Raw genomic sequence first — 16,160 nt, 5'->3', positions numbered from 1 at the left:
TTTTTGTTTTAAAAAAATAAAAATAATCTTAGGGACTTCACGTTTGCTATCAGAACCACGTTAAAGAATTCTCATTCATTATAGGAAAAAGAAAGAATCTTTGGATCATTGTTGACACTTGACAGTAGTAACACTAATAAAATAATCAAAGGTAGTTATTGTTTATGTAAAGAGTAAAATTGCAGAGAAAGAGAGGGTGTGTTTAATTACCAAGAAAAAAATCCTTGAGAAAATAAAATAAAATTTTTAAAAGGTGACGTGGTTTTTTTTGCCATCTAAGGGCTGATATAGTCACTAAAATTTAGACACGTTATCATAAAACGTAATAGTTTAATACTAGGCATGCCACCACCGCACACCTTTAGTGTGATGATCACTCCACAAGTATAAGTGCTTGTGGGGTGTGGGGGTAAAGGTCAGGGTTCAAGTCTCCAGGAGGAAGCTTCACACACATATACACTTAAATTAGGCTATAATAGAATCCTATCTTGTAGAAAAAAAAAATATTAGGCATGCCAATAGTGCAAACTGTTTGTCATATATGCATTTTTCATTAGTGAGTTAATGGTAAAAATAAATTGGTTGCAAGTTAAAAATAACAAGGAATAAATTAACTACTACTAAAATATAAAAACTAAATTGATTGTTACCTGAAAATATAGTTAGTGAGTTAATGATAAAGTTTAAATTGATTATAAATTGAAAATAATATAAACAAAATTAACTGTTACCAAGATATAAAAACTAAATTCACCGTAACCTCAAAAATTATAGAAATCAAAATGATGTTTTCGCGACAATTTATACAACTCTGGAAGAAATTAAAAGGCAATATCATCTTCCACCAATTGAACTACGTCTACGTGGACGAGGCTGCAAAATCTTAGGCGTGACGTAGATTCCAATTTTGGTATTCTCCACCCAATCCCAAAGTATTGATAATCTCAACAATCATGAATTAGCACGTAACAACGGTAGGATAATATCCTTAAAAAATTCCCATGATCCAGCTTTCCACAATAATCCAAGCAGTCAATACAATAAGTTATCGTACACCTCAGAATCACCATAACCCTACCTTCTCTCTCTGTCTCTTCGCTGTCTCCGTCTCTGAACGTAGTAGTAAAAACGTAAATGTAACCCCGCAAAAAGAGTTAACTCAAAGACTGTCACAGAGAGAAAGAAATGGGTGTGATAGATATAATAACGCGAGTTGACGCGATTTGCAAGAAGTACGACGTAGATAAACACAAGGACAAGGACCACAATGTTGTTTCTGGTGGGCATGATGCTTTTGCTCGTTTATACGGCGTCGTTGAGGCCGACACCATTGCTGCCTTCCAGGTCTGTCTCTGTCTCTGTCTCTGTGTTCATGGCGGTCTTGGACGATGAAAAGGGTCTTTGTTGGTTTGTCTTATTGTCTTAAGAATGTTTTTTTTCTTTGTTTTGATTTGCTGAGAAAAAAACTGATCAGAAAGGAAAAGAAAATAAAAAAAAGTTAACCAATATAGAATAGAATCTTCAGTTTTATGTTCTTTGTAGAGGGATCTTTTGCTGTCAAGAAAATTGAAAGGGAAAGGAGAAGAAAAGTACGAACTTTTTTCTTTTTTGATGTTTTGTGTTTTATTACTTTTTAAATGATTAACTTATTTGTTAAGAAGAAAAGTGTTAGTAGGAGGCTGAGTGTAGACTATAGAGTAAAGGTTTTTGCTGTGATTATATTTAATATGTTTTCTATTTTTAGAAATTTTTTTACGTTTTGATTATATTTATGTTTATTTAATTTTGTAGAAATCAGATGCGGCTGCCAACGAGAAGGACAGGGCTACGGTGGTGGCTTTGAATGCAGAGATTAGGCGAACCAAAGCTCGTTTGCTTGGGGAGCTCCCTAAATTGCAGAGACTTGCTCTTAAAAAGGTTAGCTTATCTTTTTACATTTTTTTTTTTAATGTGTTTGTATCTCTCTGTATATGTGTTTAATTGTTGATATAAAGTTCCTTCTTTTTATTTTTATATATTGCTTGGTTTCAAAAAAAATGTAGAAAAGGGTATTAAGTTTCCTAAACTTGTACTTTGATTTAAATTTTCTTCATTTATTCAATGGGGACGCTTAAGAACATGTTCAATTTCCAAAATTTTCTCTTCTAACCTTAGTTGAGCTAAAATTGGTGTAATTTCTGCTTTCAAATGCGGGAAAAGACTTCAAATTGCTATCCCTATGATTTTTTCGAGTATTTCCTGGATTAAACAAAAGCAAAATATTGCTTTCATTTATAGTATTTATTTTTCATCTTATGCTAGACTCTACTACCCTTTTTGCTACTGATTCTAATTCATGTCCCTTCTTGGTATGCTTATTATGGTTTAAAACTATTTGTAGGTCAAAGGGCTGTCAAAAGAAGAAGAGCTTGAGGCTAGAAATGATTTAGTTTCTGCACTGAAGGAGAGGATTGAAGCTATTCCTGATGGATCTAATACTAATGTAGCTAAACAAACTGGTGGTTGGACAGCTTCTGCCTCATATACTGGAATCAAAATTGACTTAACTTCAGGTATTACTTTATCTAAGTTATTGACCAGGGTTCTTATAAACCTGTGTAATAATTATAAACTGATTAAGCTTGAACACATATTATACCAGATAGAAGATTTGATAATGAGTACTTTCAACAAACCGAAGAATCGGATTGGTTTAAGCAGGAGTATGAAATGCGGAGAATGAAGCAGGCAAGTATAAATAAAGCAGTGGTTTTTGAGTGTGTGTACTTGTGAGAGCTCAGTTACCCGTTCTCTCATTACTCTTATTAGCTAGGCATTTGACAATGACTCTGTTTCATTTTTATTTTCCTGATTTGGAAGCTTGTTTTTAGATATTTCTTGGATTTTTCACTTGAAGCCTCCCTCCAAAAAAAAAAAAACATTTGATTTTGATTTCTTTAAAGAGCTCATTATAAACAGTGCCATTGTTATTCTGCCAGAGATGGTGGGTATAGGATTTAGCAGTAATGACTGGGAAACATTCAGAATTATGCGTTGGAGTTGTCGGACCACTTTTTTTTCTTCTCTATGTAGCCTGTGATACAACCATTACATGTAAGATCAACTTGAATTCATATAGGATCAAGGATTGGATGTTATAGCTGAAGGATTGGACACATTGAAAAACATGGCACACGACATGAATGAGGTATTTCTCTGTGCATAATTCCATCAAATGTGATAGAAAGAATGGCATAAATTGAATTCTTGATCCCATTATAATGTGAATTTGTTGTACAGGAATTTGACAGACAAGCACCATTGATGGACGAAATAGACGATATGGTAATCCATCATTTTTTTTTTTCTTTTTGCCAGTGTCTTCTTGATTAGCTATCATGGAGGTATAGGAATTATTGGGAGAATCTTACAGCAATACCTATCAGATAGTCCTCCATCTGATAGGTATTGTTAATGGCTAGGTGATATGAAAAAGTCAAAGATTTCCCCCCCCCCCCCCCCCCCCCCCTTACATATATGTGTCAATGAAATTTGTAAAATGAATTATTGACTAAATTTGGACATCATCTCAGGTCGACAGAGCAACCACTGACCTTAAAGGTGCTAATGTGAGACTCAAGGAGACGGTAAACCAGGTATATACATTTTGTGTATATTTGAAATTTACATTATCCATATATCCATGCTTTCATATCATCCCCTCACATCCTTCTTTTATGTGTTTTCTACTTTATTCAGCTGAGGTCCAGCCGTAACTTTTGCATTGATATCATCCTCCTATCTATAATTTTAGGAATTGCTGCCTATTATACAAGTAAGTTCCATATCTTACCACATTAACCTAAAATTCTGGATTACTCTTTGTTGCATATTCCTCCACTAATGTGTATCTGGCCAGATAAAGTTTTTGATTTGAATATATAGATTTCTAACTCAATTGTTTCAGTGAGATCCCTGTGTGTTGACTTGGTAAAAATCTCTGCCATTTTTTCAAAACAAATCTAACTAACCTCATTTTGAATGAAGTGTAACTCTCACTATTCTGAGCTTTGTTTCAAGATTCTTAATCAAGAACTATTCATGTAATGCTCTGTTTGTTTTAGCGATGATACTTTCTAGAAAATTAGTCATTTTTCAAGAAACATTTTTTTATAAAACTATCTTATTTCCAATGTTTGGTAACTACTTTAAATGTGTTGAAAAACATTCTCTTAACTTCTTTTATTTAGCTTGCTGTGAAATAAAATTGTTTTCTAAAAACATTTAGTGGAAAACAATTTTTAAAAATAAGCTATACATTTTATGTTGACCGAAGATAGTTTTCTTTTAACTCATATATTTTTATGCTATCAAACACTGGAAAATATGAAAAATTATCTCTACACAAGGTTTTCATATAAACAAACAAAACATTAGTAATTTAATAACTATTGAAGGTGTTTAGTAATTTAACTAGTATTTTCTTGAAATTTCATAAGAGAGCTTTATAAATGTGACAACATTAATTATTTTTACATTGCTCTGAAAATTGACATAATTTTAAGGTTGTGCATCAATATTTAATTTTACTGACGAAAATAGTATTTACAGTCCTGTATGTCCCACCGATTGTGATTGACCTCCTCTTGTGGCCTTTATATCTATAATAATACTTAGGGAAAGAGACGTAATTTTCAATTTCCTTCTAGATGAATATGATGGTGAGGTTACTGCATATTTTGATGTCTGTATTTCTCTATGCAGTGTCTTAAAGTGATATTGGTGCTCTTGCAACTACCACCACGGCTTCTCTGCTTACTGATATATGGACTCTTTTGATTCGAGGAATTGTGCGTATATGCATGCAATGTTGGTTTTTTGGCGTAATATTGATGTGTATATGCGTGCTTTTCCTATTGTATAATGTTAGTGCAAGAGTGTTGGTACCTGTGTTTCTTCTTGTCTGATATTAGTATGTGCATGATTCTGTCTCACCTTGAGATAAATTTCACATTTACATTTCATACATAGCAAGACTTGGCTTGCCAACAAAGTCACAATGTTTTCTTTTGAAAAAATATTAACATTGTTAAGAGTCTGATTTTAGGATGTGTTTGTTTGGAAGTGAAATAGGGTGGATGAAAAATTTTGGAGATAAAACAGGAGATAAAATTTTTTTGAAGTGTGTTTAGTTGGGTGGGGAGGAAGAAAAATAAATGGTGAGGTTCAAGTGTTTTCTCCCAGGGCCGTCCAAAATTGGGAAAAAACTGGGTGAGGATGCATTTTTTCTTAATTGACAAAAATGTCCATGTGCATGTACACATGGACTTCGTCCAATTGCCTTTTTCTTTTTTTTCTTTAGGCAATTACTTGCTTTTTGTTTTTTGTTTTTTTTTGAATTTCTAGGGCCACGGCGTGCCTCTTTTTTTCTTTTTTTTCCTCTTGGCAGTAATGTTGCCTCTTTATTTTCTTTTTCTTTTTTTCTTTTTTCTTTTGATTTCGTAGAGCCTAGCGTGATAGTTTTTTTTTTTTTTTTATAAAAAAACTAGACCTGATTTTTTTTGGACATGACTTTTATTTTTCTTAATAAATTTGTGTGATTGCTCTTTTTTTTTTGTTATTTGTCACTTTTTTTTTTTTATATAATTTGGCATCATTCATTAACAATGGTATATGAGTAAATTTATTCAAATTCATTTTTTATATTCTCCACTTTTTCACTCCCAACCAAACAAAAATGAGATAAATTAAAATCTTTTCTATCCTTCTAATTTTTCACATTTCCAATCAAACAAATCCTTAGTGTCTAAAAAATGATACAATGATACACAATCATTTGGGGACCACGTCTAATGAAGCAGGGGTTGAGAAGCTTAGTTCAAATCTCTCATCTCTCATTCCCTCTCCTTTTTGGATCAAGAACTTATATTAAAAAAGAAAAAGAAAAGACAGACAAACAAACAAACAAACTAGATAGAACAAAATCTTCCCAAAGACCTTTTTTATTGGGGCCTAGAATCTTCACATATTTGGAAGAAGGAAAATGATAAAAGTACTACAAATTTTACTACATTAAACTTACAAACTGATGTAACAAATGAATATGATTGGTAAACTTTAAGCATCTTGTAAATACATAATTAAATTATCTTTATAATTTGTGAGACATTTGTAAGTTTAATGTGGGGAAACTTGTAGTACATGTACTGCTTCTCATTAGTCATTTTTTTGCTTATATGTGATCCTTCATTGGAAGTTGGAACATTCAATGGAAAATTTATTGCCACTTTTTAATACCAAACATATCGTCTATGTCGTAGGTGAAAAAGCCTTCTCCTGGAACTACGTAGAGTTCATGACAAGACAACCTTTACTCTCTCTTTTATTTGTTCTTTCGGCTCCTTGGAATCATCTTTTTTTTTTTTAATAATTATAATTAATTACACATCCAATAAATAATGAATCTTGAACTCCCGTTCCGATCTCACATTTTATCTTAGTCTTACAAAAAGAAGAGATGCGATTTAAATTAGAGATCTCACTCTCTTAATAGAGTAAAATTAGAAAAACAAAAATTCTGCTCATTATTGATTTAGGTGGTTTGATTTGTTGAATTTGTGGTGGAAGATATGGAAGCCTAGTGACATGAAATAAAGAATATATATGTGCCGAGGTCGAAAAGACTGATCAAAGTATCAAACCATTTTGTGGTCACACTTTGTGTAAATGATTAAAATGCGCAGTACAGCTAGCAGGAAATCGAGTCCAAATCCAGTCACTGTAGTTGTAATTTAAGTAAAATTTCACAAAGAAAAGGCAGAATTTCAATTTGTAAAAGGTACTAGTTAGTTTGCGAGATAACATGGGAAATTGTATATAAAATACAAAAAATATACAGTATATTATATATGTTAATGAAAATAGTAGCATATGTTAATGATAATATTTTATATTTAGTGTGAGAAAGCCAAGTAAAGAACAAATATCAAATTACAAACTCTTTATCATTTTAATAAGTTGAATGTAGCACCAAAATAGAGGAATAATTGAAAAGCCAACCAGGACTAAATTTAACTTTATTATTGGTGAAATATCAAACTTAATTTAATCCAAATTGGTAATGATAATTTGTTAAGTGTTTGGTTACTTAGCTTCAGCCCAATAGAACTTGCCATATGAGTCTAGTTTGTTTTGGCTAAGTTTACACTTTCAAATTGTTAAAGTAGAGACCACTGCACGCCCTTGCCATATCAGATCATTTGCCTCTTCAATCAAATGACCATATGAAGCATTAAACTATTAAACTGTTGGATTTGAACTAAATATCCTTGCTTATTCCAAAGTATATCCTCTAAACCCGAATATATCATCCCTCTCAATATCTCCTATTCCTATAAGCTTTGTTGCTTTACCGCAAATTAGAAACTTTATGCCGTCTAATCAATCTTTGGATTTAAAAACCAATAAAATAAAGCAAAAAAAAAAAAAAAAAAGGCAAAGCAAGCAAATGAAAACGAAAAATTATGAGATGGGGTGCACTTAGTTTAACCTAAAAAATGCTGTTGGCTTTGATGTCATAATGGGTCGCAATACTTTTTTTCAAATAAAATAAGAAATCACAAATTAGATTGTTGAATTACCAGACGCACTCAAGCCTAATGAGTTTGGCAGCTGGGTAGAGCACATTGGCTAGAATTTGAAAAGGAGATAATAAAAATCATGGAAAAAGTAATTTTTTGCTCTCAATCCAATCAAATTTCATATGACCAAAGCTTTTGTTGTCATCAATAAGGCAAAACACTAAAAATGAGTGGGCCACAAAAAAAGCAAAGTAACCAAAGTTTTTTTTTTTTTTTTAATTAAAAAGAGAAACAAAAATCTTTTACACAAAAAAAAGAGAGAAATCAACAATCCAAGCGTGTGTGGTTGTGAAACACCTAGAAGAAGCGTGCAGCTAGAATTCTTTCACATTTTCATATGCGAAAATATGGTTAGTTTTTTGTATTGGTTTCAATGAAAAAACACATTTTGTGAGATAATGAAAGTTTCTTTCCTTTATCTATTTGTCTTCTTAGCATCCAAAAAAGCAAGTTACTTGGGCTTTTGCTTATTCTTTCTTTTTTATAATAAACCTTGGCTTTCTCCCATTCGGCTTTACTTGGAATCTACACACACTTTTCTTCGACTTTTATGGGACAATGACTGCATAGGGCTTTCTCTGAATTCTTGCTCCAATACTACGGATATAAATAAAAAAATTTAAAAAAAAATCGCTTTAGATTTTCTTCCTCTTAGTGAAAACTAAAATGAGAGAGAGACAGAGAGAGAGAGAGAGAGAACCATTTATTTAGTTTTATGTTAGATTCACCAACATCAGCGAAGGCTCTAAGAATTTTTTTAGGTGGTCATTAAGAAATTTAAATTATTCCGAATTTAATAAAGAGACAACTTGAATATATCAACGTAAAAAAAAGACGCAAATATATGAAATATTACAATTTTTTGTACTAGAAAAAAAAAAGGACTAATAAGAGATAAATTAGAAATTGAAAATGCTGACATGAGAATAATAAAATAATTACAACAATTTCATAACAAATCTTATGCAACAAGCTATTATTGGTGGGTAAAACGTGTCAATATTGAACCTAAGTTAGAATTAATAATAGTTTACCACATAAAATTTATTGTGAAATATTGTGAATATAACATTACTATTATTTTTGTTGAATTTAAATTCTTGTGATTTTTAGGTCATGTTGTTTAACATTATCATTAGAGCGGTCAAATAAGTTAATATAGTATATAATATTTTTTTAAGTATATATATATACGTTTTTTTTTTCAAGTCAGGATAATCACTAAATAGATTAATTTAAACTAATTATTTTTGTATATTTTTTCCTAAGTATAAAAAAAATTTGGCAAATGACCACCCTCACATACAAGTGGGGCCGCCACTGCCCAACATATTGACATTACTTTTTTTAGTTGCTATTAACAATCTACCACGACAACAGGTTTTGTATCTAGACCTTCACCTTTATTATTTCATTATATATATATATATATAGTTTGTCATATTAATATATATATACACACACAATTATTAATATGACAAATTATCACCAATGAAATAATAAAGGTGAAAGTCTAGATACAAAACCTATTGTTGTGGTAGATTGTTAATAGCAACTAAAAAAAGTAATGTCAATAATAGTGGGTTAGATAAGAATAAATAAAAACTTGTCAACTTAACAAATGTGAAAAAAGTTGTCAAGTTTTTTATATATGATGTATCACTCATAATTAAGTGGTATCACTTATGAACTTATATGAAAATTAATAATAACTTGCTATTTTCGTAATTGTAAAATTGATTAAGAAAAATATCAATAATTTTAGAGACACTCAATTTCATAACATGCTAGTATGATCAACCTCACAGTCGAAATTGAGTGTAAAGTCTTGTGTCTATAGTATTGTCTTAAAAAATGTTGTGTTTATAGCATTACCCACCTTTATTTTTATTTTATTTTTTTTCATCTTATATTTATGTTGCGGCTTGGTGGTGGCCTGGTAGGTGGTAGAATTTAGATGACTAGAAAGTAGAGATCATAGACCTAGTTGGATCCACAAGTTGGACTCAGAAATGTCCTTTTCAGAACTTATAAGCCTCTTATCCATTACCCAATCATAGTGATTTGAACTTCTTTTACTTTCTCAAAGTATACGGATTTTAATTACTTGCATAACTAGTTCAGCAACTATAGCAATTTTAATTTGCATCCCAACATTATCCTAACTCGTGAAAATACCTTGTCTCCATATATGCGTCTCTTTGATGCGTGGGAGGAATTTTATGTGACTCTCAGGTCCCCCAACATAAAGCTGGGGGTTCCAAATTTGTGTGACCACTATCCGAGGAAATTTATGGAATTCTTATATGAGACTGCGACTATTTAACAATGAAAATCCAAAACTTCTTACGAGGACTTTTAATATTATATAAATTGTCACAATTATTTTACGTGTCAGACTGTAGAGTTGGCTTAAGGCATTGTGGGTATTAAGGAGACTACTTTGAGTGAGACTTATTCTTATATCTTAAATATTAATAAAAGATTTATTTAACTTCTGACACTTTTTTATTTAAAATCTATTTTTTAAAGTTCAAAATTACGAATTAAAACAAATCAATCGTATTACTCAATGACTATATAATTAAAATAAACTCTATCTATTGAGTGAGGTAATCAAATACTAAAAAATTATGATTGAAAATTTTAATAAAATTATATATTTAATATCTCTAAATAAAATTTGAGTTTAAATTTATTTACTAGTGAGAGATTAATGAGTTCTTTTAGCATTTGTGTGTTGAGATTAATGAATTCTATATTGTAAAATTGAGAAAAACAAATAGTCATTGTCACATCTAATGAAAAGATTTTTCCTTTTTTGGTTTTTCTTTGATAAAAAATTATTTTTTTATTTATTGGTGATTATTTGGAACTTAATTAATACTCCCATTGATACAAGGATATCTCTATTGGTAAAAATTAGGAAGTCTTTTGCAGTTGCCTAAATGCCTCATACATTGATCCAGCACTAATATTTCAGCCTGATAATGAAATAAAACAATTATTATGAAATAGATATCATAAATTAAAGTTCCACCACGTGTGTGTCTATATATATATATATATATATATATACTAGATACTAATGTTCATGTCTTATTGTAAGGTTTTAATTGTTTGGTGAAACTATTTTGAATATTATTGGTATTTAAGCTTTTTAGATGAGACATTGAAAAATCTCAAAATATAATAAAAAAAATTGACTTGACAATACAACGTGCTTTGATGCGAAAGTATCATTTCAAATAAGATACCTACATTATGTTACTTAGAGTCTGTTTGGATCCGTTTATTTTGGTAAAATTGAAGACTTTTTGTTGAAAATATTGTAAATAAAAGTAAAAGTTAACTGAAATAGTACAGTGGGACCCATGAATAATAACAAAAATGCAGTAGAGCCCATAAATAATAGCAAAAAAAGCTGAATAGTAAAATAAGTTGGCAAAAATAATCTTCCCAAACAGATACTTAAAGCATGAAGAGAATCAGAATCAGTTATGGCACTTAAACACATGAAGCGAATTGGAATCCTATTGATTTATATCATTTAAGCAATAACTTTTGAGAACTTTTTTTTCCATATCAATGATATTGAAAATATGCTAAAACAACAATTTTTTTTTTAATACAAAGTGATATCAATGGTGAGTTGAATCAATAAGAATTTTGCCACATCAATAATTTGTAAAATTATTGTAAGCAAGTTTGCGGTTGTAGCATTAATGTCAATGTGTTTACTCAGATTAGAAGTAAACTTGACACAATAGTGTAGGAGTTTTAGTAATATCTTTTTATCCCTTTTTGATGGGTCAACAAAAATGAGTTTACTTCTAATAAGTAATAACCCCATTTATCTTGTAAACAGATATTGTCAAGAGCCATGTAATTCAATTGACACTTTTGGGTATTTTCAAAAGAGACATCTTAGGTTCAAATCCTCCCTTCCCCAACTATCAAATTATCCCTAAAAAAATACTTGTAAATGGCTATAGGAGATTGCCTAATGAATCTTTGTCAAAAGCATGTTTAATGTATTTAAACTAGGTCACATGATATCAAACAAACTCAAATAGTTCATTCATGTCAAGTTTCTTAAATCATTGGCAAACTTGCATTGACAAAATCACATCTTGCATCTTTGAGGAAATTTCTCATTTTTGTTGATTGCACTTTTCCGTCACCATCTCATATCTTTAAGAAGTCTTCTAGAGAACTAAAATTTAGAACAATTTTACAATAATCTAATTAAATTATCCTACTACCTCACATATGGGAAATTTTTTTAAAAAATTATTGTAAATTGTGGTGGGTTTATATATGAGGTGGTAGGCTAATTTGGTAATGTTACAAAATAATTGTAAATTTTTGCTGTATCCTTAAATTTATTGCTAAGCAACATTACTTTTGAAGGAAAGAAAAAAAAAAAAAAAAGCATACATTTAGATGTTGACCAAAAACAAAGTAATATTTTTTCTAAGAGAGAATTTCAGCTTATGACGTCCACTTTTGATAATAGTTTTTTATCATCAGACTAAGACATTAATTGATTTTTGGTGGAGGTAAGAATTGAACCTTAAATCTCTTATTCAACTATCAGAGATTTTAACAATTAAGCTAACTAGAACCCACAAAAACAAAGTAATATTGATAGTGCATAATATGACAGAGCCATCCTAGTAAATGGAACCCACAAATATTGATCTATTGAAGGGGTAAAGCTAGGATTTCATAATTGGAGGACCAAATTAGATAATATAATATTTAAGGTTTAGGAATTACCCGAGAAAAGGAGGATTATACATCCATTTTGAAATTTTAATATTTTCTTAAAATTTTATAAATTCATTTTGAAACAAATGAATTTAGATTATATTTGTTTCATTAATATTTATATAAACATTGACTATCCCAGGTTGGCTTTTTTTTTTTTAATTTTAAATGTGGATAATTCGATAGATGTGAATGAGGAAATTTGAACTCAAACTATCTCTATTGAAATGTCAACCATTGAGCTACGAAATTCTTAGGTAAATTAGTATATAAAAAAAATGATGATATTATAGAATCTGCAAGAATTTTATTGAACTAAGGATTAAAAATAAAAAAGGGTAGAAATTTCACAACCTAATTTCGGCACTTACTAAAAAGAGTGCCTAACAATAACAAATTCGTAGGCGACCAAAGTTGAAAAACTAGATGAAAAAAAAAACCGTGAATGCCTCGAATCAATGGGCTCACATTCAAAATAGGGTCGCCACGTGGAAAAATACCCCCAAACATGTTATTTCTGCATGCAAATAATATGTAATTAATTTTCTTTTATTTATTATCCTATCCCTAAAGCTAGCTAAACTCGCATAAATAATGAACGAGAAGAATAATGAATGTCCTGCCACATCACGGAACCTAAATGCATATCGTTGAAAAAACTTGGATTTGGAACACCTGAAATTACTAAATTACCCTTACACTTTAAAAACATTGACTAACACCAACCCCATGGTCCAACCGACTCACACCCTAAAAAACCTGCTACTGTCATGTTACGCGAGAAAAGCTAACTTCACCCATAACAAAACACAAACCCAAAACACCAAATCTTAAAAAAGTTATTAAAAAAAAAAAAAAAAAAAAAAAACACCGCCTTAACCCTAAAATATACTTCAACAAAAAAAAAAAAAAAAAAAAATTTACGATAATCTCAAAACAACAAACACCCACACATAAAAACATTCATTCATGTACATAAATCCAACAATTCAATTACTATCCTACATTAAGGACTTCAACGATCGAGCTTTCACAGGCTTCCTCATCCTCTTCTTGCCGCTATCCCCGCCATCGTCCTCGTCGTCGTCGTCCACATAATCGAATTCCTCATTATCAAATTGCGAAGAGGAGGAAGGAGTAGAGCTTGGAGTAGCAACACTAACACTATTGTTGCTATTATTATTGTTATTATTATTCACATTCTCACCAGCAACAGCAACAGCAACAGCAACTTTGGCAGTAGCTTCTTGATGAGTGCTTTTGGTCCCATCTTCGCCTCCGCCTCCGCCACTTCTATCGCCTCTTTTCCGTCCCCATAGCGGGCCGAATCCGGAATAATAATAGAATTCATAAGGGTTGGAGGCCGAGGAGGAACCCTTCTTTGCGGCGCGGGCTCTAGCGCGGCGAGCCCCAGCAGCAGCGGCAGCAGCAGCAGCCGCAGCGGCGGAGGATTTCCGGAAACTAATACTACTGTTAGAATTGCTAGTATTGTAAGACCTAAGAAGATTCAAGTGGTGTTCACACAAAGATTGGCCTTCTTTGGCTTCATTCCTACATTGCCAACCCTTCCCATCGGTCTTTTGGCAGCACGATGAGCTTCTCTTGTCTACTACTACTTTCTCAAACCCATGGCCACCGAATTCATTCTCTCTCGCCTTTTGGTCGAACACTTTGCCTTTTTTCTCGACAACATCGTTATCGTTTACAGCTAAAACCATATCTTCGGCTTTCGCTGCCACCGCGTCCATCATCGACGCAACACTGCGTATAATATACACACAATATTTTGAAGCCACACACGAACTATTCTTAATTTTGTACACGTTTCCAGCAACAAATTTTGGACAATTACTCACATACGATACAACTATTTTTCGAACTGAAAATGGAAAATAAACCCTAATAACTCCGGAAGATAAATAAAGTATCGGAATTGAAAGAATAGTCAAAAGGGTTTATCAGTTACCTCTCAACAGCTCCAATAGAATCGCCGAGGCTCGCATTTCCAGTGAGGCTATCATCTCCTTCGAACTGTGCGGAGCCAAAAGAATAACAATAAAAATGAGGAAAACCCATTAACCTAATCGGGTATTTGGAGCTAAATACACGATAAAAGTAAAAGAATTTAGGGTTTAGGGGAACCCTAAATGCGGCGAAGAGGCAAATAAAGAAAACCCTAGAGAAAAAATGCAGGTTGGAGAGGGAAAATGCGAAGAAAGCCAAAGAGGGTTTTGGCAGATCTGCGAAAGAAAATGAAAGAAAGTGAAAGAAAATAATACCTGGTGGGTTAAAGGAAGCACATCCCATGGAGACTGGTTGAGCTGGCACACGTGTGCCTGTAGAGACTCGGGAGCTGAAGCGTGTGAGAACCAGAGGGGTGAGAGCTTCGCGTTCTTGCGGATCCTCATATTTTTCTCTCTTTTCTTTTTTTTTTCGAATACAGAATAAGAGCTCGAAAAAGATAGAGATATAGATCCAAAAGAAAGATGAGGGGCTTATTTATATTCGGTAGCTCTCTCACTTTCTTGGAGTTTTTATTTTATTTTTTTTGTTGTTGTTTGGTGTCTGAGAAAAAGAGTGAAGAGGTTTTCGAGAGGAAGAGAGAGGGCTCTCTTATTTTTTGGTTTTTGCAGATCTCTCACACAACTCGATAATCAGGGTTTCTTATTAACTTTCTGTTGCTTTCTCGGCCCTTCATATGTTTTCGATTTTGTATCTTTTCGTTTTCACATTTTTGCCCTTAGGTTTTTCTATCATTTACGGGTTCTGTGTTTGTGTTTGTGTGTACGAGGGCTATGAAAAAAAAAAAAAAAGGAAAGAAAGAAAGAAAGAAAAGCTGCCGCTATTACACGTCATGATAGTTGTCCAAAGACCTATTTATTTATTTATATAAAAATATGTATATTGGAGAATTGAATGATCATGTGGGGACAAGCCCACAGTAAGAATCAAGTGGGTGCGTTTCAAATCTCATATTTAATGTGTTTTTGGCTTTGTATGGAGCCCAAACCAAACAAACAAAATTTCCCATTTTCATTTCATATCATTGATGCTTCGATGCTCATTAAAAAGATCATAAAAATTAGGGTGAAGGGTATTTTTGGAAATCGGAATGTTTCTATATTTATATTTTAGAAGGTTTAAAAATATCCACATGAAACCTAACACTTTCAATTTTATTTAATTTTTACAATTTTGGGTGTGTGGGTGTGGGTGTGGGTGTGGGTGTGGCTTTCCTAGAATAGAGGGAAAGAGAGAGTGAATCCTACGCGCGAGGATAGAGGGAAGTGGCAAACAGAGTTGGCCCACATGGAAAGCGTTGGATGAGTTTACTTGGCAATGCGTCCCATCTGATTTAGCAACAAATGGACGGCTCTGTTGGGCCGTATTGGGACTCATCACAAACAACTGCAGCTAAATGCATGAAAACATAGAGAATCAGATTCCTAAACCTAAACTCAAACCCCCCGATTAGGTTTTTTTTGTTACCATTACGTTACATATTTAGTAACACTCTTATACGTGTCGTTTGCTGCTATATATACGGTTCATTTAATTTTAAGTGATATATAGGCACATTATTAAGTTTGTTAATCACATTAATTAATATAATGCAAAAATAAAATACAAAAATTTTTGTACTACAAAAGCATGTAGCTGATGATATCACTATGAGGACCCTGCCATTCATTAACAGTGTAAGTGCAAACAGTGGGAATTGTTTTGGTGGAATCCCAATATTGGTCAAAACAAAATGAATTGCTTTTA

At 32.0% G+C, this 16,160-nt stretch overlaps 2 protein-coding genes across 2 annotated transcripts; one reads left to right on the top strand and one right to left on the bottom strand.

Moving 5' to 3' along the window:
- Nucleotides 1-1,185: 1,185 nt before the first annotated feature.
- LOC142614510 (syntaxin-71-like) lies at nt 1,186-4,852 on the top strand. The gene is made up of 9 exons (XM_075787036.1): nt 1,186-1,344; nt 1,792-1,917; nt 2,381-2,552; nt 2,642-2,727; nt 3,119-3,187; nt 3,280-3,324; nt 3,573-3,635; nt 3,739-3,814; nt 4,744-4,852. Exons 1-9 carry the CDS (start codon nt 1,186-1,188, stop codon nt 4,749-4,751), a joined length of 804 nt encoding a protein of 267 aa, XP_075643151.1. The 3' UTR covers nt 4,752-4,852.
- An 8,415-nt stretch (nt 4,853-13,267) lies between these two features.
- On the bottom strand, nt 13,268-15,032 carry LOC142617365 (uncharacterized). Its single transcript, XM_075790193.1, has 3 exons — nt 14,672-15,032; nt 14,359-14,423; nt 13,268-14,153 (listed from the first exon to the last, which is right to left on the bottom strand). The coding sequence occupies exons 1-3, from the start codon at nt 14,798-14,800 to the stop codon at nt 13,394-13,396; spliced, it is 954 nt and encodes a 317-aa protein (XP_075646308.1). The 5' UTR covers nt 14,801-15,032; the 3' UTR covers nt 13,268-13,393.
- Between the last annotated feature and the right edge of the window lie 1,128 nt (nt 15,033-16,160).

Source organism: Castanea sativa, chromosome 11 (assembly GCF_040712315.1).
Source record: "Castanea sativa cultivar Marrone di Chiusa Pesio chromosome 11, ASM4071231v1".
Classification (NCBI taxonomy): domain Eukaryota; kingdom Viridiplantae; phylum Streptophyta; class Magnoliopsida; order Fagales; family Fagaceae; genus Castanea; species Castanea sativa.
Note: the sequence above shows the minus strand (reverse complement) of the source record. Positions and strands in the feature narration are given on the sequence as shown.

What these genes read in the sequence shown, in the direction of transcription:
- LOC142614510 (XM_075787036.1), top strand. Translation starts at nt 1,186, where the DNA reads ATGGGTGTGATAGATATAATAACGCGAGTTGACGCGATTTGCAAGAAG. An exon ending in TGGACGAAATAGACGATATG is followed by an intron (nt 3,325 to 3,572) that starts GTAATCCATCAT and finishes ACATCATCTCAG; the next exon opens with GTCGACAGAGCAACCACTGA. An exon ending in TCAAGGAGACGGTAAACCAG is followed by an intron (nt 3,636 to 3,738) that starts GTATATACATTT and finishes TACTTTATTCAG; the next exon opens with CTGAGGTCCAGCCGTAACTT.
- LOC142617365 (XM_075790193.1), bottom strand. Translation starts at nt 14,800, where the DNA reads ATGAGGATCCGCAAGAACGCGAAGCTCTCACCCCTCTGGTTCTCACAC. An exon ending in TGCTTCCTTTAACCCACCAG is followed by an intron (nt 14,424 to 14,671) that starts GTATTATTTTCT and finishes GGCTCCGCACAG; the next exon opens with TTCGAAGGAGATGATAGCCT. An exon ending in TCTATTGGAGCTGTTGAGAG is followed by an intron (nt 14,154 to 14,358) that starts GTAACTGATAAA and finishes TATTATACGCAG; the next exon opens with TGTTGCGTCGATGATGGACG.